Below are 22,642 nucleotides of genomic sequence, written 5' to 3'. Positions count from 1 at the left end.
AAATAGTTCGCATTACTAAAGTTCCAGCCCTGGTATTAAAGTTACTGTATTCTGCATGAACGGCCAATTTCGGCCTTACAGGCGATTTTGAGGCACAACCTACAAAGAAACAGATCAAAGATAAAAGTTTGATTTACTGACATACAGAAATAGTAATTTTCACAAGTGACGACTTTCCTAACCCGATGCTATATCCGCTGTTCATTAACAGGATAATTGTGAAACACATCGACACCCGTAAGTAAAGTTTTCGGCTGTCAGTTGTAAAAAGTACTACTTTTCCATCTAAGCAAGCCAGACTTGTATGTTTGATCTGTTTCTTTGCATACTGCACTTGAAAATAACTTGTAAGACCGAAATTAGCCATTCGTGCAAAATATAATATAGTACCTGTGGGGAAACCTCTGTGGTACCCGGCACGAATAAATTGGTAGACAATAGAGGAGGGTATGCCACGGTAATGATTGTATGAAATAAGTAATCGCTTTGCGCTGGAGAAAGCTGTAGAAATACGTGGTCACTGATTTTCGGATTCTGACAGCGTCACCGCCAAATTTAGACATTGCGACTAGCTGTGGGCAATATACAACTTGGATTCGCACATTACGCACCTCTGTGTGGAGACGTTCGTTCCTGCAGCTCCTAAAGAACCAGTAACATAAGACTTCTTTGGCCTTCCTACATTTTTGTCAGAAACGTGAGATTACAATTCAGAGGCCAGCTGTTCACTGCCGTAGTTCGGCACTTGGGGCCGATGACAGGAGTGACCTGGACACGTTTGCCATGAGACACGGCAGCGGCAGCAGCAGCTGGTGGTTCAGTAACACACAGGCCTGCCAACTGCTTCCAACTAACGTGCAGCCGTTTATTTCTTGCAGGTTTTACATACAACGTGTGCGGTAGAGGGTTCCTTCCGCAGGACATTTTCACAATTACGATCCCCAACTGAATACATTAGTATCCTTTTGAAATACAGAATTGCTTTAGAAAGGGGAGAGAAAGGAGACGACGCGGAAACGTCAAAATAGGAGCTACAAAACCACAAGAAGTGTTTAAATCTGGCTACCGATAATTCGTAACAATTAAGTCATTGTGGCTAGGCGTATTATCTGCATCTGAAGGACAAGTCCGTGAGCGCACAACCCGAGCGCTACGGTACTGTCTTTCATTGGATGCGACACGGGTACTGTACAGTGTCATTGGGATCCCCGATGTAGGTCTTCCATGATTTCCGTAAATCGCTTCAAGCAAATACCGGGATGGTTCCTTTGAAGGTGCACGGGGCGACTTCCTTCCCCATCCTTTCCTAACCCGATGCTACTGATGTCCTCGCTGTTCGGTCCCCTCCCCCAAACCACCCAACCATTCGATTCCTGGCAACCCGCCAGCTACCTTTCTTTGTTGCCACACACACTGCATGAACTCTGAACGGATACCAAGCTGGAACCGCTGTTACTCCTCGAGAACTAAGCAGTCAAGCATCCTGGTACATCCTGTGAACACGCGTATTTCAGCGAGTCACAACTAGGGGACCAGCTCTACTTGCCGTGCAGTGTCTGATGCCGGATCTTCAGTCCTCTTGGTCTTCTCTTCTTCCTCCCTGAAGACTTTGTTCTCCCAGGGAATATGTACCAGGTGACCAAAAAGTCGATATAAATTTGAAAACTGAATAAATCACGGAATAATGTAGATTCAGTGCTGTAAATTAAGACATGCTTCGAATGACATGGGGTTTTATTAGAACCAAAAAAATGCAAAAGTTAAATGTCCGACAGATGGAGCTTCATTTGATCAGAATAGCAATAATGAGCATTACAAAGTGAGACAAAGCAAAGATGATGATCTTTACAAGAAATGCTAAATATGTCCATCACTCTTCAACAACAGCTGTAGTCGAGGAATAACGTTGTGAACATTACTATAAAGCATGTCCAGTTATGGTGAGGCATTGGCGTCGGATGTCTTTCAGCATCCCTAGAGATGTCGGTCGGTCAGGATACACTTGTGACTTCCGGTAACCCCAAAGCCAATAATGGTACGGACAGAGGTCTGGGGACCTGGGAGGCCAAGCATGAAGAAAGTGCGTAGATGAACCCTCCACAGTCTCCATTTCTGCCTGAAGTGTCTCAGCAGCATTACGCCTTGTGCTCGGTCGGCCACTACGGGCTCTATCGTGTAAACAACCCGTGGCTTCGAACTTCGACATCATTCTCGCCACAGCTGCAATTGTCAACAGACCTTTACCCGTTCGAATCCCCTTCCTGTGGCCATAGGATCGTAACGCTGAATTAGCACATTCCCCATTCTGATAATACAGCTTCACTAAAAGCGCCTTTTCAGGTAACGTCAATATGCTGCGACTGCTGGCGCATATGATTCTCTCATTACAGCTCCATTTATACACGATTGTGATGCGCAGTAACTGACGTTTTGCTGTCCAGCGCCATCTGTCAGATTTTGTGAACATTTTTTTTTGTTCTAATAAAACCGTGTCATTCCAAGCATGTGTGTCAATTTGTACCTCTCTGTCTACATTATTCCGTGATTTATTCAGTTTCCACATTTATACTGACTTTATCACCCGGTATCTAACTTATTCAGGACAGCACATACATCTTTGTTTCGTTTTATATCGTGGGGTCGGCGACCTCTTAGGTTATATATATATATATATATCTATATATATATATATATATATATATATATATATATATATATCCCTCTCCCCCTGTCGTGACTAAGGTAGTACAAACTCATTAGATGTCCCAAAACGCAAATGAATCTCCCATTATGTCTTGTATTGAGTTTGCAAAGGTAATAAGGTTATGGTGTGTGATTATTTCCCCGCAAGAGAGTGATTTTCGCGTTTCTTCGACGGCTACAGCACCGCTGTCGCAGATGCGCTGCCTGTCGGTGTGAGCGCGACGCGCCGTTCGCCGTGTCTGTTAAAGTGCGAGTACGGCCTGGCACTTGTTGCGCGCGCGCCGCACAGGTGGAAGCTGTCTGTGCTTGCGACCGGGCCGATTCGCTCAGCGCTATGCTAATGGCGGGCGTCGTTCCGTTGGGCGCACACGAGATGGCTAAAAGGCCCGTATGGCATTAATTAAAACTTCCGAGCTGAATTGCCGTGGTCAATATAGAAAACTCCTGACGTTTCGGTGCCTACTGCGGGCAACATCGTCTGAGGTGAGCTCGCGCTGGAGGTCCCGCTTATATAGAGCGCTTAGATGGCGCCACCACTCATCACGTGCTTTCCACTTTAAAACTATCTCTGGCTAGTGCCATCTCTCTCGATTGCAGGTAATCGATTGTCACTTCGTTGGTACAAAGTCGACCGCCGTATCTTGTCTAGTTTTAATCCTTTTCTATTAAAATTATTTCCGAGCTTATAGATCTCTCTACCTTCTCTATACATGCGAGTATAATAGTGTGAGGTCCTAGCTATCACGTCTGTCTCACCACATTTTATTTCGCGCTTTCAAAACGTGTTCGCTACAGCTGATTTGTCAATCTGTCCCAATCTACAGTTCCTTTTGTGTTCCGTTAGGCGGGTAATAACACTTTTAGTTCAAATATAAACCATGCCACAGCTACACGAAGTTTTACACACACCTGAGGTAGCTAAGGGGTGTCGTGCGTCATTCACCGATCTTAAACTTTCACTAATTTTCTTGGTAGGTCAAAAAGATTGTCTCCACTTCAAACTTGGCCAAAACTTTACCAATACGGTCCTTGATATGAATAAATGGAAGAAAAACTTTTCCATCCGACGGTTGTTGTTGTGTGTTTTCGGACACTTTTCTTCTAGGGTGGAGTGCTCCATCTATTTCCTTGTCTGTGTACCCATTTCTCTTGAAAGCTGATCGCAAATGGCTTAATTCATCTTGCAAGTAAATTGGTTCACATATGTTATTAGCTCTGTCCACTAAAGTTTTTAAGACTATCTCTTCTGCCTAGGATGATTCGAATTCTTATGTAGGTAACGATAGTGCGTGTGCGTGTGCGTGTGCGTGTGTGTGTGTGTGTGTGTGTGTGTGTGTGTGTGTGTGTTTTCCTATATACCTTGTGCGCTAATGTCCCATCTGCCCGATGGTAACCAAGACATCCAAAAAATTTAGTTGTCCATTACTCTTTCTCCACGGTGAATTGTATCTTTGGATTGAAACTGTTTATGTGAACCAAAAAAAATCACTCAGTTCTTCTTCAGCATCATTCCATGTCACAAAGGTGTCATCCACGTATCGATACCATTGAAAGGGATTTTTTGGCCGACTGCAGCACCTGTTCTAAAAATTGCAGAAATAGATTAGCAATAGCATGGCTTAGAGGGCTACCCATGGCTACCCCATCAATTTGTTCATAAAACTCGTTGGTATATTGAAAATAAGTCGAGGATTGACATAGTCTAAACAAAGCTGTTACATCAGTAGGAAACATATCATATATGTAAGAAACAGCTTCGTCAACAGGGACAAGGATGTCACTTGGACTAACTGTAATCTCCTTCAGTTTTTCGATAAAATGCATCGAATTTTTAATGAGTGTCAGTTTTACCTATATACGGTTGCAACAAAGATATGGCGGTCGGCTTAGTACCGACGAAGTGACAATAGATTACCTGTAATCGAGAGATGGCCCTAGCCAGAGATAGTTTCAAAGTCGAAAGCACGTGATGGGTGGTGGCGCCGTGTAAGCGCTCTATAAAAGCGGGACCCCCAGCGCCTAGCAGACAGTCGCCGACTCACCTCAGATGATGTTGCGCGCAGTAGGCAACGAAACGTCAGGAAAGAGTAGTAGTTTTATATATGGAACACGGCACATCAGCCCGGAAGTTTTAATTAATGAATACGCCGGCTGTGAAGGCTTACATGCTATGATGAGGCCCGTGTGAGTTATACGTATGATGGTTGTTCTTTCGGGACATGCGTGTCCGAGAGAACACACACCACTGTCGATCTGCAGCCGTATATATGTACTTAACGAAAGTTTTTTTTCTTTTGCTTGTGTGCCAGGTCGGAATTCGAACGCGGAGTCCCCAGTTTACACGAGCGGTCGCCTTAACCGCTTCTGCTATCCGGACACGTTCCCCGCCACACCCAAACCTCCGGAAGCCGCTCTCTACTTTGTAATGTCCCCGTTCCATTGTTCATCTTCGCTCGCGGCCCTACTGTATTACTGCGAGAGGTCGAACATTGTGTATCTGCACTGAAAGCAAAAATCAGAAACTTCTTTCGTCCTAATTATATGGCTGGGGATGGACACACTTGTATTGGACACGCATGTCCGAAACAACGGGCACCATACCTACGTAACATACGCACCTGACAGCATATCCATCTTTCAGTGCAAATGGGCAGTAATGCCCGACCTCTCGCAGGAATAACAGTACAATAGGGCTGCGAGCGAAGATGAATAATGGAAGAGACTCTCTGCTCTGCAGTGTGAAACATCTGGAGATTTGGGTCGGATAGCCGGGTTCGAATCCCTGTGCGGCAAAAATTTTCATCCGTCGCCATTGGGGCATTTCAATGCCCAAATGCAGCAATTGTCGGAAATTTTTCCCGGAGTCCACATATATGACTAATCCCCAAAACGTCGTTTTTCAGTCATTTACGAAAGTTTTGTTTGATCCGTTTTTGGACACAGGAAAAACAGTGACCCATATTTAAAAGTGATCACGTTGGATAATACATTATCGGTACAAGGCAGTCTGCTGATGTTCTCATTCTATTGTCAATGCCGATGTCGCGTCCTGCAGATGGCATTTGTGTACACGAGATTAAGCTACATCGACCGTTTCACGTGCGTCTTCGTAGCGATTAACCCCTCGTATAATGCGCAAAGTCATTTAGTGAGTACACAGAGAGGACTTTGGTGCACGGTCGCGAGACTGGAGTGGTTTTTAAGAATGCGTTTCCAGATTGAATCCAGCCGAGTCACACTCCATTTGCTCCTGTTTATCGACCCGTCGCTGAGACAGCATCCGAGACACTCCAATAATATGCCACGGAATACCACGAAACCTGTAGACACTGTTCGGACTGTTCGGAAGGATGCTGCAATCCATGATCCGACGAGTGCATGCATGAACTGAGAACTTAAAAAATCGTCTTTCGTTAATAACGCACTCTAAGGCTCTTTGGGAGTGTTTATATGAACTAGTTTTTTCATTTGGTGCACGATGTCCGCCACCCCCACGCCATTCCCTCCCAAGAAAAAGTATGTAAAAATGTAGATACGCGCTTATTCGTAGGAAGCAATTGTAAGTTTTCAGTTTCAGGTGCTGCTTAAAACAATCGCTGTAATCGTTTACTGGTTAGGACACTCGATATATGTATACTTGTGCTTGTCTAAATGTTGATGATCCAACAAACCCCCCATGTGCGAATATGTGAAGCTGTTATTGTTTACGGCATGACACGCTGCAGGGGAAAGGTGGAGAAGAGCAGAAAGTTTGTATGAGTTTATTTTTGAGTCGGAAACAAGTAAAAGATAACCGTTAAAATCAAATGAAGTAAGGAATAATAAAGTAGTTTTGCCTAAAATCTTGCAGCTACAGTATTGCTCCCGAAGTAGCAAGCAGTGATCTTCATCGCAAGATACAAGGCACAGGTGACAATCCACTGACTAGGTGCTCCAGTCTGTTTATCCACACTCACAGTTCGTGGAATCCACAGGGGAGTGTCATTTCTGGTGGTTACTCTTTGAATTTCAGAGTCCAGAACGATGACGGCTCAGTGGCTTCCACACGATCCGTTTCGGTTACTGCCCAGGTCGGGTTCTGAAGGTAGAGACCGGACAGTCGAGAAATTGACAGCTGTTTCCTTGCTGCAGCTGCTGTTCACTAGCCAAGTGGTCTTTTGAACCGCAGCCTTGGGACAGCTGGAACGTGTTCATGTGGTGGGTTTCCAGACTAGCACGATCAGTCTTCGCGTTGGCAGACGCTCCACGACGAATGTCAGGTGGCGCTATGCCTGAGAGTTACGTGACGTAGGTTTCAAACAGCCTGTAATAAAGAAAATGAAGACACGGTACTGCGTACTAGTCTGTGTCAATTTGCTCGTAAATGCAGAAGCGTCTTCTAACAACCCTACCACAACAAAGGTAAAAACTTGATTTGAAGTGTTGCTCACGCTGCTAAATATTGCATTTTCGGGCAACAACAAAGTTACATTATGTGGCAGGTGTCATTAGAGCACAGTTAATAAAGTCATTTCCTGAAATAATGGATAAACTAGGCACTCATCTTTTCGTGTTTCCCACGCTGGCCTCGTTGTGAACTGGTGGCTCAATCGTCGAAAATCTAGGTAGTGATGATTCCAAGCTCGGATGCAAAGAGGCCTAGGTGTTATTCTGCGACGTTCAAAAGTTTTATAGATGTTTCATAAACCATTCTTGAAGGTTAAACTTTTGCGAGTTAGGACAATGGTGATGTAAAAAAGTAATCAGCACTCTGAATTTAAGTTACACATCTTTTTTTATTACTTTTGTTGCAACATCACAATATGAAACATACTTGAAAATATCTTCCTCACTGTTAAAGTTCACATTTCATAAACTGACTACAATTTGCGTCTTTTCAACACGAAGACCAAGACTTGACTCTCTAATAACCGCTTACGCGCCCAAAAATCAGAGTTAAAAGTAAGACAAAGATCATAGTGACAAAAGAAAGAATTCACATAAGATATCATTGCAATATATACGTGTCGAAGTACCTCTACATTAATGAACTCAAATCTGAATGTTGCCTCCGAAATATTTTACCTCTTTTTACAGAAACACAGTAGAATATTGCAGGTATCGAGAGGTTGACGTGAGGTGCCGTAATGGTTACATAATCAAAGTACCATTACACTCTGCAGCCACGTCCTATTCTACATCTACATGGATACTCTGCAAATCACATTAAAGTGCCTGGCAGAGGGTTCATCAAACCACCTTCACAATATCTATTCCAATCTCGTATAGCGCGCAGACAGAATGAACACGTATCTTTCCGTATGAGCTCAGATTTCCCTTAATTTATCGCGCTGATCGTACCTCCCTATGTACGTCGGTGTCAACCAAATATTTCCGCATTCGGAGTAGAAAGTTGGTGATCCGAATTTCTTGAGAAGATGCCGCCGCGCGGAAAAACGCCTTTCTTTTAATGATTTCCAACCCAAATCCTGTATCATTTCTGTTACTCTCTCGCCTATTTCGCGATAATAAAAAACGTGCTGCCTTTCTTTGAACTATTTCGATGTTCTCCGTCAGTCCTTTCTGGTACGGATTCCACACCGTTCAGCAGTATTATAAAAGAGGACGGACAAGCGTAGTGTAAGCAGTCTCCTTAGTAAGTCTCTTACATTTTCTAAGTGTCCTGCCAATAAAACGCAGTCTGTGGTTAGCCTTAGCAACAACATTTTCTGTGTGTTCCTTCCAATTTGTTGTTCGTAATTGTAATACCTATGTATTTAGTTGAATTTACGGCTGAGACTGATTTATCGTGTAACCGAAGTTTAACGCATTCCTTTGAGCATTCGTGTGGATAACCTCACACTTTCCGTTATTTAGGGTCAACTGCTACTTTTCGCACCATTCAGATATCTTTTCTAAATGATTCTGCAGTTTTCGATCTTCTGATGATTTCACTAGTTGATGAACGACAGCGTCATCTGCAAACAACCGAAGGCAGCTGCTCAGAGTGTCTCCCAAATCGTTTACGTAGGTAAGGAACAATAATCGGCCTATAACACTACCTTGGGGAACGCCAGAAATCACTTCTGTTTTACTCGATGACTTTCCATCAATTACTACGAACTGTGACCCCTCTGATAGGAAATCACAAATCCTGTGACATATGATAATATTCTATAAGCAGGCAATTTCACAGTAGGCCTCTTGTGTGGTACAGTGTCAAAAGCCTTCCTGAAGTCCATAAATACGGAATCGATCTGAAATCCCTTGTCTATATCACTGAATACTTCATGTGGTAAGAGCTAGTTGTGTTTCATAGGAATGATGTTTTGTAAACCCATGTTGAATGTGTGTAAATAGGCCGTTTCCTTCGCGGTAATTCATGTTTGAACACACATGTTCTAAAATCCCGCTGCATATCGGCGTTAATGATATGGGCTGTAATTTAATGGATTACTCCTACTACCCTTCTTGAATATTGGTGTGACCTTTGCAACTTCCCAGTCTTTGGGTACGGATCTTTTGTCGAGCGAACGGTTGTATATGATTAAGTATGGAACAAATGCATCATCATACTCGGAAAGGAACCTAATTGGTATACAGTGTGGACCAGAAGACTTGCTTTTATTAAGTGATTTATGTTGCTTCACTACTCCGAGGATATTTACTTCTACGTTACTCATGTTGGCAGCTGTTGTCGATTCGAATTCTGGAATATTTACTTCGTTTTCTTTTGTGAAGGCATTTCAGAAGGCTGTGTTTAGTAACTCTGCTTTGGCAGCACTGCCTTCGATAGTATCTCCAGTACTATTGTGCAGAGAAGGCATTGATTGTTTCTTGTCGCTAACATACTTCACATACGACCAGAATGTCTTTGGATTTTCTGCCAGGTTTCGAGACAGTTTCGTTGTGGAAACTGTTCTAGGCAGCTCGCATTGGAATCCGCGCTAAATTTCCAGCTGCGTTTTACGTTCTACATTTATCTCCGTGTTGGAAAACAGTTCTTGAGGCGAGACCTCAGTCGGTGGAATTTGTCAGTGTTGCACCAGATGATCTTTTCACTCCTAACGAAGTTGTTGCTCACTAAAACGTGGTATACGAGAGGGAGATTTGATTTCCAGAGTCATTTGTTAGCCACTGTACCAGTCGCTGAATTGTATTTCACAGTTTAAGACTCTCCAGCTTCGCGGATTTATACCCTTCTGCATTGCATTGTTTGGTTTCTGTGATGCTCTTTCAGGTTCAGTGTAAATAATGTGGGATTAGTCATTCGAACGGTAGCCAGAGGTGGTGACTGAAACCTTTAAAATCAGACAAGTGAATTGCGCGGTAGTGTGTCGGAGACAGCGATGTATGGAAATTAGTGGGCAGGTAGAGGGGGCGGAATGTTACAAAACAAGCTGTGGTGTTGCCGGCCATCTGTCCAGAGGCGACCGCGGAAGGCTAATGGCCTGTCCAGTGCACGCTTTTAGCGGTCAGCGCCGCAGCCGACGATCGATGTTTTGGCTGAAAAGCCATCTGCGCCGCGTTCGGCCCGTGGCGTGTGCTGGGTTTTCAGTACGCTGACTGCGGCACCTACCGCCTCTGTGGCCACCACAAGACTTGAGAAATAAGCAAGCGTCTGGCGTAGCGGCAGTAAAGCAAAATACGGGAGCTGCCCGGAAAGTGAAGTCCGATAGGTCGCGAAAATCCGGTGAAACTTGTCGCTCGTTTCCAGTTCTGAGCACGCAGGGATGCGTAAAACGACGTCTCTCGCCAAGTAAGATGCCCACTGCGAGGCTCCATGCAGCCGTCACATAACGTACCTGTCGAGCATTTCCGTCAGGGGGTCACAGTTCGTAGTAATTGACGGAAAGTCGTGGAGTAAAACACAAGTGATTTCTGGCGTTCCCCAAAGTAGTATTATAGGCCCTTTGCTGTTCCTTATCTATACAAACGATTTGGGAGACAATCTGAGCAGCCGTCTTAGGATGTTTGCAGATGACGCTGTCGTTCATTGACTAATAAAGTCATCAGAAGATGAAAACAAACTGCAAAACGATTTAGAGAAATATCGGAATGGTGCGAAAAGTGGCAGTTGACCTTACCTTAAATAACGAAAAGTGTGAGGTCATCCACACAAGTGCTAAAAGGAACGCGTAAAACTTCGGTTACACGGTAGTCTAATCTAAAACCCGCAAATTCAACTAAATACCTAGGTATTACAATTACGAACAATTTAAATTGGAAGGAACACACAGAAAATGTTGTGGGGAAGGCTAACCAAAGATTGCGTTTTATTGTCAGGACACTTGGTAAGTGTAACAGCCCTACTAAGGAGACTGCCTACACTGCGCTTGGCGGCCCTGTTTTAGATACTGTTGCGCGGTGTGAGATCATTACCAGATAGGACTGACGGAGTACATCGAAAAAGTTCAAAGAAAGGCAGCACCTTTTGTATTATCGCGAAATACGGGAGACAGTGTCATAGAAATGATACAGGTTTTGGGCTGGAAATCATTAAAAGAAAGGGGTTTTTGGTTGCGACGAAATTTTCTCACGAAATTTCAATCACCCACTTTCTCTTCAGAATGCGAAAATATTACCACGATAAAATCAGCGAAATCAGAGCTTGTACGGAAAGATATAGGTGTTCATTCTTTCCACGCGCTATACGAGATTGGAATGATAGAGAATTGTGAAGGTGCTTCGATGAACCCTCTGCCAGGCACTTAAAGGTGATCTGCAGAGTATCCATGTAGACGTCATTACAGTTCTCAGCCGCCCATTGCAGGGCCAATGAGAACGTCGCTGCAGCGTTTTCAAGGCGAAGTGTTTAATCTCTCACCTTACAGTTTGGGATTGGCTCCCTCTGATCATCCCTGCTTACACGAACCGCTGTCTATGAAGACAATATTTTGGCACAGACAACGAGCTCCAGACCAGCGTAGAGAAGTGACGGAAAGACAGGCGGCTGCCTTCCATAGCGAGGGTAGAAAGTTGCAACATATGTCCGTGTCGGAGGGGCGAATGTGCAAAGTGGATGGAAGGTGTAGCGAAAAGTTTAAATAAAACATCTAATACACTGTGGCATGTTTCACGACCGATCGGATCTTACTTTCGGAATAGCTCTCGTAGATACGATTACTCAACTCAGAACAATATACGTGCGAAAGAATTCAGTTGGGCTCGGATACTCACGGTTAGTGAGAGATTGAAACACAAATTGCTTCGTCAAATACTAAACATGTTATGTAAGAGATACCTTGCAGAATTAAGGTCGTCGGTATGTTGATATCGCTTGTCCTTACGTAAGCACAGACTGCTCTGCGGATATGAATCAGTCGTAGCTATCAGAATTACTACTTAGTGCCTTTCTGTACGTTTCGGGACAAACAGAAGAATTTTGTATTCTACTTTCAGAAATAACAGATAAACATATGTTTGTTATACCAAGAGACAGAATAATATTAAAGAGCAATAAATTGAACATTTTACGTCACTTAATTACTCACAAAATTACAAATAATTTCATATTTATGTGAAATAACGTTGATTTGCGTTTGCAAAAGTTTTGGGACAAAGTGCAGAAATAAAGCAAAAGCTAATAATGATGAATCAGTACTTTGCACTTCTACTGCGACATTATAACACTTGTCAGCCGTTTTGACATACTTCGTACAAGTGCCTGTAAGTAGGAAATACTTTATTTCCCATTTTTCTTGCTGTCGTCTCCGGACGCCGTGTTTGGACTGTCTCGAGCCTTTCCAAATATTTCTTACTAAGGCATCCCGTGAAGTCTCTGTGGGGTCCATGTTCGGACATTGTGGCGGCGGGAATGACAACTTCTGGACAGTTGTACAGGAGCCACAGCCGTTCAATACAGGCAGCATTTTTGGGGTGGTCGTCCTGATAAAATTTGAAACACTCTCCAATCCGCATATTTTTTGCGCTGTTTTTCAAATTGTTCCTTACAGTCTACAAGTATATATTTTTATCCACTGTTTCGCCAATGAAGACCAGCTCACGACTCCCTGGGTCGACATACAACCCCGAACAATAACATGGTCCCTGCTATATTTCACTGTAGCTTGCATGTTTCTTTCTTCCGGCTCTCTTTTGAGCTATCGCCAGACCGTTATTTTTCCATCCGGTCCTGATATGTTAAATTTTGATTCACCCGAAAACATTACATGATACCACCACTTCAAGGTCTTGTTCGTGTTTCCTTGCGAATAGCAGCCTGTTCTTCCTACTGGCGGACTGATGTAGGGCTTGCTTTCTGCAGATCGCCCACGGAAATTTTCTCTGTACATTACTCGTCTTATTCTGCTAGGACTGCCTTCTTCCCACTCTCTTCCTCAGCCTCAATGGCAGTTCGTCTGTGATTCGTGGATCTTCCTGTTCTATTGCCGTCTTTTCTCTCGTCTGAAATATTCTTTGACAGCCTGTCTGTGACAGGTTTTCTATCCTGTTTTCATATTTATATCGACAGACAATTTTTACAGTACTTTTCTCCATATTCAGTAACGTTGCTATTTCTGCGCGTGTTCTTGCCTTTTCGTGGTGGAATATTACAAACTGCCTCTGTTCAAAAGTGCTGTTATTACTTCTAGATACCATTGTATACAAACACACTAGTTTCCATTCAGCTCTCGACAGGTAATGACTAACATCGCAGGAAGTAACGAATAACATATGTGCAGCCTGACATTGTCCCAAAACTTTTGAAGTGCAGTGTTTCCGTATCTCACAGTAACAAATGGGTCTTGTTCTCTTGTAAACAAGCAAACATACGTGACTGCACTTTTCATCGCCCATAATTACATGTACGGTTTGCAGTCATACATCTTTATTTCCGTATTAACCATCACAAGTTCGTTCATACCCAGACAGTGTTTGTCTCAAAACGTATTAGAGGCACTGTACATACGGAGCTAATGCTGTAGTTGAATAACGAGAAAGAAAAACTGATGTTTCAATATTTCCTGCGTGCGAAATGAATGTTTTTGGCGTTCCCTTGAGAAACGTTATCACAATCATAGTGAGAAGTATCCTTGAAGTTCCTGTGTTGAGCATCTGAAGGAAGATTGTATTGAGGCTCAGTTGGTTAACCATTATCAAAGAATTTCGTTTCCATACTGGCAGATTGAAGGCAGATTGAACCATGACAGTCTTGAGATGGTCGGATGAGGGCGTCGTGTCCACTTTTCAGAATGTTTGTACAGGTAGTGAGCAGCACAAGTTTAATGTTCAACTGGAAATTGTCAGAAATATTTTTCCATGTTAAAACAGTGACAAAACAAGAAAACATTCGCACACTAAAAATCTTACACCGAAGTGTAACGTACAGTAGCGCGTGTACTGTACAATAAGTGTTTTGTCACTGTGAGTAAAACTTCGTATGTACTGCAATAGTGCAGTGCACGCAGATGATTTGCACTTAAATCACACGGTAAAAAAAGTTCTGGTCTTAATGGCAAATATTTAATTTCATTTTGTGTTGCAGCCGAGAACTTTGATTTTGCGACTGTTCCGCCATTTCCTGATCGACAAAATATCTATAGGGGTAGACATAGAACTGTGTTCGCCGTATCGAACCGCTATACGAGAGGAATTTTTAGCATACGTATGTGATACTCGAGCTGCAGGTTCATTACCGAGCGAGATGGCACAGTGGCTAGCACACTTGACTCGCATTCGGGAGGACGACGGTTCAATCCTGCGTCCGGTCATCCTGATGTAGGCTGGGATGGTTCCTTTGAAAGGGCACGGCAGACTTCCTTTTCCTTCCCTAATCCGACGAGACCGATGACCTAGCTGTCGGGTCTCCTTCCCAAAACAACCCAACCCCCGTAGGCTCATTGTCTTAGTTATCATCGTATTTCTAATTCTTATCGGTTGCTCGATTTACAGCGTCAATGCGTTGGCCATCAGTTAATCCTGTTTCCGTTGTGCAGCCAACATGAGCTGTACTGATCTATCCGTGTGACTGGGATCAACGTTCACATGTAAAGACAGCACCACATGTTTACCTTTAGTTGGTTCCATAATTTAGTTTCACGTACTTTAATATATAAAAACATTGCCAACGATTTCATTAAAAAAGTGATCAAACTATCACGTCTGGCAACGTTTAACTGCCCGCTGATGCATGTCGCAAGCGATGAGCCATCGACAAGTCCACTCCTGACAGCAGCAGCAGCGGTCCTTACAGGTAAACAAATACCGGAAATGGGATGGTCCGACTAAGTGGGGAGTCGTAACATCCGAGGGCGGATTACCAAGGTTCTACTGTATCAAGTAATTCGTGCACGGTTTCATTAAAAGGAATAGGGTTCGGAAAGACGTCAGTTGAAACCTCCGTCCAGCCGTCAGGATTTAGGTTTTCCTTGGCATCCCTAAATCACTGAAAACGGATGTTGTGATGATTTCTTTGAGGACATCTCGCGCCTTCTCTACCATTCTCCAATCGGAGCTTATTCAATACCTAATGACCTCGCCGTCGGATCCTAATTTCATCCCTTTTAAATTTTATTCGCTCTCTAACAACCCTACCACAACAAAGGTCAAAAATTTAGATTGTAGCGTTTCTCACGCTGCTAAATGCTGCTAAATATTGCATTTTCGGGCAACAACAAAGGTATATTATGTGGCAGGTGTCATTAGAGCACAGTTAATAAAGTCATTTCATGAAATAATGGATTAACTAGGCACTCGTCTTTTCGTGTTTCCCACGCTGGTCTCGTTGTGAACTCATGGCTCAATCGTCGAAAATCTTGGTAGTGATGACTCCAAGCTCGGATGCAGAGAGGCCTAGGTGATATTCTGCGATATTCAAAAGTTTTATAGATGTGTTCCATAAACCATTCTTGAACAGTAAACTTTTGCAAGTTAGGACAATGGTGATGTAAAAAAAGTAATCAGCACTCCGAATTTAAGTTATACTTTATTATTTTTGCTGCAGCATCACAATATGAAACATACCTGAAAATATCTTCTTCACTGTTAAAGTTCATATTTCATAAAAGGACTACTATTTGCGTCTTTTCAACATGACGACCAAGACTTGACTATTTAACAACCTCTTACGCGTCCAAAAATCAGTTAAAAGTACGTCAAAGAACATAAAGGGAAAAGAAAGAATACACATAAGAATAATATCATTGCAATATATACATATCTATGTATCGAAGTACCTCCACATTAATGAAATCAAATCTGAATATTGTCACAGAAATATGTTAACTATTTTACAAAAATACAATAGCATATTGCTGGTATCGCGAGGTTGAGGTGAGGTGCCGTAATGGTTGCGTAATTCAAGAACCATTACAGCTCTCAGGTGGAGAACACCTTCTGGTTTAGGGACGGCACGTGTTGCCTAACTGCCACCAGTGCAGGTGATATTTGGAGGGGCGTGTAACGTTCGTGGTGAGAGCGGCAGCGGTGTGCACGTGGGACGGCCCTGGCGACGAGCGAGCAGCGGCAGGCGGGGGATGGCATTGTGGCCGTGTTCGCAGGTGTAGTAGCAGTAGCGCCGTAGCTTAGGATGACCCGGCGGGCCCAGCACTGACGTCACAGCGCCAGCCGCCGCCGCCGCCAGCAGACCGCACCATGTCCAAGACCATCAACGCATACAGAGTGTAAGTGTCCGCCGCTGGCTGCCAGCACTCATTCACATTGACCATTACTGTACAGGGTGTAAACAAACCAGAATAACTCGAAAAATAAGCTTCACACGAAAAAATGTGTAGAATCCAAAGTTGATGATTTTCTACGGGGACATCTGCTGGAGATAAAATTAGCCTGCCACCCCAGCTCCCATGGGAGTCTGGCGGTTGGCAACTTTAAAATTTCAAATGGGAACCCCATTTTTAATTGCAGTATCAGATTCTACATAAAAAACTAAGTTCATTTTGTCTTAAACATTTGTTTTGATTTGTGGTGTGCGTACTGTAAGACCTTCGGTACACACACCATCAGATTGACATGTCGCTCTAACGAAGTAGGCGAGTGTCAGCAATATGTCTCGTGGTCTTATCGTGGCGTGTTTACCTTCTGCTGTTAGGTCAGACGATAGAAATGCCATTCGCACGCTTGGTGTAGCAGATTGACGGTGACCAACTTTAAACAGAACTTGATTAACTTTCACACACATTTATCAAAATAATAATAAGCATAGAAATTACTTAACTACTGGATGCTATTTGTAATTGACAATCTGAAGTTCCTTTGGTCTTAGTACATTAATCTTATCACATATCTCTGATACTTGACAGTGTGTCTATACATTTATCTTCATGGCTATGAACAGGAATATGGTAATCTTATTAGGTACAGACTGAAACTACCCTACAGACTAAAGCAGACTGAGTAATCGGAGGTCTGTACACTCGTTATAATACCTCGCGCGTTCAGGTATCACTGCGCTAGTGTGATCCGAGAGGAGAAAAGGTTCTACGTTAGCAGCAATCTCATTGGCTGCGTTACATACAAATATAGCAGAATTTGGTCCGTCTCTATGGCAGCGCCATCTCGTAGCATGGAGACGGACGAGCGCTGCGCCTGCGCTTTTGTGCTTAGCGGGGCGCGCTCTAGTGGGAAAGTTGGGTAAGCGCTGACTATGCGGAACTATGTACACAACATGATTCTTGGTAGTTTGCGCCGTAATTCAAGAAAATATTTTATCCATACTGGATGCAATGTTAAAAAATATATCTGCTCAGCCACTTGTTTATAGTGTAAAACACTGAGATTGACGCGTTTCGGAAGTCAAGCTTCCATCGTCAGAATAATAAAAGTACCTGTTAAAATTCGCTAAAATGGAACATGCACCAGGCACAATAAAATTGATAATATTAAAGCATCGTGGCTACTTCGCTTGTTGCAGCCGTGTCTTCAAATGGCTCTGACCACTATGGGACTTAACTACTGCGGTCATCAGTCCCCTAGAACTTAGAACTACTTAAACCTAACTAACATAAGACATCACACACATCCATGCCCGAGGCAGGATCCGAACCTGCGACCGTAGCAGTCGCGCGGTTCCGGACTGCGCGCCTAGAACCGCTAGACCACCGCGGCCGGCAGCAGTGTCTTCCAAAGTGCATCTCCACATAGCTGTCAAAATATAAAAAAAAACTCTAAAATTGTGTCGCCTTTGGTGTTCAACATCTAACCACATGGCTCTCTCCTCTATCGTAGTAAACCGCCCGTGCGTCTTCGTTGGTACCACACACTACGTAGGCAAACACGACACTGAAACGCGAGTGAGCTCACGCGCAAGTAAACAAGGAAGTCACAGAGATGTCTCTACAGACAGATAACGTATACATGCTCCAAGAACCTCATGAAATGGTATCCCGCCAATTGCTAAAAATGTACTTACTAAAAGAAATCGGTGAAATGTTTGAAAAAGTTATTTGTATCACCAGCTAGCTGTTCATTCAATGTGTTCTGATTATCCACGCTGTGTGTCGTAATTTCCAGCTGTTCTAGTAGATCCACTCTTTTCCTTTCTCCTGTCTATGTAAAATAACGAGATCCTGATCTCTTCCTAACATGAGGTGTCCCGTTTTCAAATATGCGTGTCTACAGCTGACGTTTCGAAATTATTAAGCCGGAAAGCATCGCTACGTTCTTTGTAACGTACTTGAAAGGACCTACCAGTCTGGCTTACATAGCTTGCCTTGCACGTGTTACACTGAATTTTATAGACCCCAGCTCTCTCATATTTATCGCTTTCGTGCTGTAAATTACTACTTAGTTTAAATCACAGAGTATTATTGGTCTGGAAAACCGTATCAACTTTAAAAGGTTTGAAAATGTTAGCCACTTTTTGCGAAATATCACCGAAGTATGGTATTGTGACTCTCGTAATATTATTTGCGATATTCTTCCTTGCATTCGCGCGCTGTTTCTGTCGCATTAATTTATTGACAACGTTTTGGTGACATCCGTCAGCTCTGGCTAGTCGTTTCATGATGTTCAGCTCAGGGACTCTAAAGGCTCTGTCTAAAAGCAGAAAGTTTTCTGGCTATTAGGATGGCAGGAATTATTTTGTATAAACACCTCAGTTGTGGTTGGTTTCCTAAATATTTTAAAAACATGACTATCATTTTGTTTCCTAATACTTAGTGTTTTACACTATAAAAAAGTGCCGATACATCTTTTAACATCAAGAAAATCTGTTCTCTTTTTGGCATGAAAAATGGCTTCGGATAAATAAAACATACTTATGTACTCCGTAAATTTTGATTCGCTGAAAGTAAAACCCTCCCTCTCTCCATATTGGGTGGGGTTTGAGAGACAGGAATTAGTTTTACAAATGTTGACCGAATCTGCGGGAAAATTAGTATGTGGGTCAAGATTTGTTGTTGAACGTGGCACTGCTTTACTAGAAGAAGGGATCAGTAGTTAAGAAACATCCTGAGCCATCAAGGAATATTCAGGGAATATGTAGGGAATTGGGCTTGCTAGGGGAGAAGAGCGTGTAATCATTCTGAATGGCTTCATGCATCCAGCCACGAATTCCTCTGTCGTGCCAGCCTCACCATCTGGTTAACACTTGCACCCTGCATGCTTAGTTACTTGCTGGAGGTGTTCCAATCTCTGTCTTCCTGTATAGTTTGCCCTCTGCAGCTCCCTCCAATACCGTGGACATTATTCTTTTTGAGCGGAAAACTTCATTTCTTATCAGTCCACCCAGTGTTAAACATTCTTCTGTAGCACCGCATCGCAAACGCTTAATTTTGTTCTGTTCCGGTTTTCCCGCAACCCTCTTTTCACTAGCGTACAATGCTGTGGTCCGAACGTACTTTTCTCAAATTTCTTTCTCAGCTTACGGCCACTGTTCAATAGAAGCACTCTTATTTTTGGCCAAGAATGTTGTTTGCCTGCGCTAGTGTGCTTTTTGTTCAACTTTGTCTACTTTGGAGTCATAAATTTCGGTAAGTTTGTTTATCGTCTTGTTTCTGATAATCACTTCCCTCTTCCGTTCACTATTTAAATCCATACCATGTATTTATTCCACCATTCCATGAAACACGTTTTGTACTTCTTGACTTTCTGAGGATAACAATATCAGCGAATCTTAATATTTATATCTTTTAATCTGAATTTCAATCCCACTCCTTAACCTTTCTTTCACTTCAGCCTTTGGTTCTGCGATGTATGGAACGAAGAGTAGGGACCATTGGTTACATCGCTATTTCAGTCTTTCCAATACGAGTACTTCGTTGTCGGTCTGAAAATGGTAGTGTTCCCTCTGGGTTGTTCTTGAGGTAGAGAAATGCATAGCTACAGTAAGCAGGTTAGACGGAATAGTTGTACAAAGAGAAGGGGATAGAGCAGCGTGAAGCGCTGAAACACGATACACCACCGCTGATCAAGGGGAGACGACGACTTCGGTATCACCAGTTTACTTCAAACTTTGCACACCTTTAGCAGGCACATGAAAACAACGTAATGTACCAGTAATAAGATGCACTGCAGTGGCAGTTCCGAGAGAATCGCCAGAGAAATTTTACACGTATGTTGTGTAACTGATGGTATCCGTGGAAGGCGCGGGCCGCAAGAAGTCGTGGGCAGCCGTCACGGTAGCTCAGCGTGTTCCGTCAGAGGGTTAGCTGCCCTCTGTAATAAAAGAAACTGAGTGTTAGTCGAGCAACAACGAACTTACACGTGTGTCTCACGACGTCCACCCCGAGCAGATGCAACGAACAAAAGCGAACAAATGAGGTAAAAAAAAGTGGTTAGCGTTCGCCCTTAACAGGAGGGTCTGGTAGCGACGGAACGAATCCCGCAAATGCTCATTTTTAATTTATATTGTTTTGATTACTGGTCATTACTTTATACTAGATTTAAAAGATAAAGTTGTAGTGAATTTCTCTAGTTATTATTTACCATTTGTAATTAAACTTTCAAGTACGAGCGACAGGCTTGGAAAGCCGAAGTCAAACATCGATAAATAATGATGCGAATGACGTTATTCACAGTACAATTATTCGTCCGCCATGCGCTCGACATTCACACGTTGTAGACGCAGAACTTAATGCAAATCACGTTTTTTTTTCATTATATTACATCTCAAATGTATAAATTAAATATGATCAGTGACGAAAAAATGTAGGTTAATAAATAAGTCCGAGCATAGTCGAATCGTCGCCTCGTACTCATTAGCCTTGCGAAGCTGGAACGCTAATCAGTTGACGACCATGACTTATTGCGTCCTGCCCCTTCGTACAGGCAAATTAGTTACCTGTAAGTGCGAACGTTTTGGTTAGGCTTCACCGTGACTCATTGATATTAAATGAAACAAGTTTACTGTTAGCAGTCACTGTTTATTTATATCCACGACGCGTTTCAAAGGTTTAAAACCATCAGGTGGATTTACGTTTGTCATATGACATTTGTATGTTGTTAAGATTTTTTGGAGGTATTTGTGGCACCGTAACGGTCACAGGTTACTTACAGTGTCACAACACATCACACTTACACATGTCATACTAACAAATGTAAATCCACCTTTCAAAAGCGTCTTGGACATAAGAGGCATGTGTTTTTAAGTAACGTTTTGACATTAAAAAAAGACGTGCTAAGATATCTCAATTTTATTTTTACATGAAATCCTGTACATCAATGAACTTTTCTGCACAATTTGCGTCAATATTGAGGCACTTGTCATAGCGTTGTACCAGTTTTTGAATACCCTCCTCATAGAAGTCTGCCGCCTGACTTGTTAACCACTGCGTCACCACTGTTTTGTCTTCGTCGTGTTCTTGAAGACGCTGACCGCCCAGGTGTTTCTTCTTAAAGTGCAGGAGCAGATGCTAGTCACTGGACGCAAGAGCGGGGCTGTACGAAGGATGATCTGGAGCTTCCCACGCAAAATGCATGATGAGATCTTTGGTCTGATTCGCCACATGCGGACGGGCATTGTCTTGTAGCAAAACGATGTTCTTGCTCAACTTCCATGGACTGTTGCTTTGATTGCGGAGAGACGTAGGCCACCCATGTTTCATTGCCCGTAACAATTTGGGTTAAGAAATCATCACCGTCGTCGCGGTATCGCTCAAGGAAAGTCGGTGCACTGTCTAATCGTTTGGTTTTGTGCATATCCGTCAGCATTTTCGGTACCCAACGTGAGCATAATTTTCGGTAATTAAAGTGCTCGGTCACAATGCCATACAAAACACTACGAGAAACATTAGGAAAGTCATCCCGCAAGTAGGAAATGGTAAAGGGTCTGTTTTCTCTGACCTTACTGTCGACTTCCTGCACCAAACGTTCATCAACAACCGAAGGACGCCCACTCCGTTGTTCATCATGCACATTTGCGCGGCCGTCTTTACTCACCCACTTCCTTACCATTCCATCACTCATAATGTTTTCTCCGTAAACTGCACAGATCTCACGATGAATATCGATCGCTTTTAGACATTTAGCACTAAGAAATCTTATAACAGCCAGTACTTCACAGTCGGCGGGACTAACGATTATCGGAGGCATCTTAAACACTCGGTACACAACGTAAACAAGGAAGAATGACACAGTAAAGGTGTCAAGGCGTAGATTAAGGTACAGGCGTTCACGTAAAAATAAAATTGAGATGTTAGAACGTCTTAAATTTCAAAACGGTACTTAAAACACACGCCTCGTATTTTTAATGTCCTTCCCAACAGTTTATATCCATTTTCTTAAAAATGTGACACATTTCACAATTTTAAATTCGAGGTCGCTTTTTCCTAGGTGTATACTGTTGTATGTAGATGGTGTCTTGATGTTTGTCTTGCTTCCATTACAATTCACAGCGTCAGACTTGCTACTGCGGTGCCTTTAGTTTTCGTAGAATCAGACTGATCATCTGGCAGATGTAATGTAGTGCCCCTCAATTCGTACGGTGTGAGAAGGAATGGCCCATTGAGTATTGGAATCCGTTGAAGTGGAAGAAGTGTCTGAAGACACGCCTCGTATAAAT

At 43.0% G+C, this 22,642-nt stretch overlaps 1 protein-coding gene across 9 annotated transcripts in view; it reads left to right on the top strand.

The window, feature by feature from the left end:
- The window catches only part of LOC126291997 (kinesin light chain), a 390,450-nt gene that overhangs the window by 148,810 nt on the left and 218,998 nt on the right, over positions 1–22,642 (top strand). For 2 of the 9 annotated variants that reach the window (XM_049985771.1, XM_049985777.1), the window contains exon 2: positions 16,185–16,307. The exons of the other annotated variants lie outside the window; for them this stretch is intronic. In XM_049985771.1, coding sequence (XP_049841728.1) covers positions 16,279–16,307 — 29 coding nt within the window. In that variant the 5' untranslated portion in view covers positions 16,185–16,278. The remainder of the gene's footprint in view (positions 1–16,184; positions 16,308–22,642) is intronic. 9 annotated transcript variants of the gene reach the window in all.

The sequence above is a fragment of the Schistocerca gregaria genome, chromosome 9 (assembly GCF_023897955.1).
Source record: "Schistocerca gregaria isolate iqSchGreg1 chromosome 9, iqSchGreg1.2, whole genome shotgun sequence".
NCBI classification, from domain to species: Eukaryota; Metazoa; Arthropoda; class Insecta; order Orthoptera; family Acrididae; genus Schistocerca; species Schistocerca gregaria.
The sequence above is the reverse complement of the archived record's forward strand: the minus strand, read 5'-3'. Positions and strand labels throughout refer to the sequence as shown.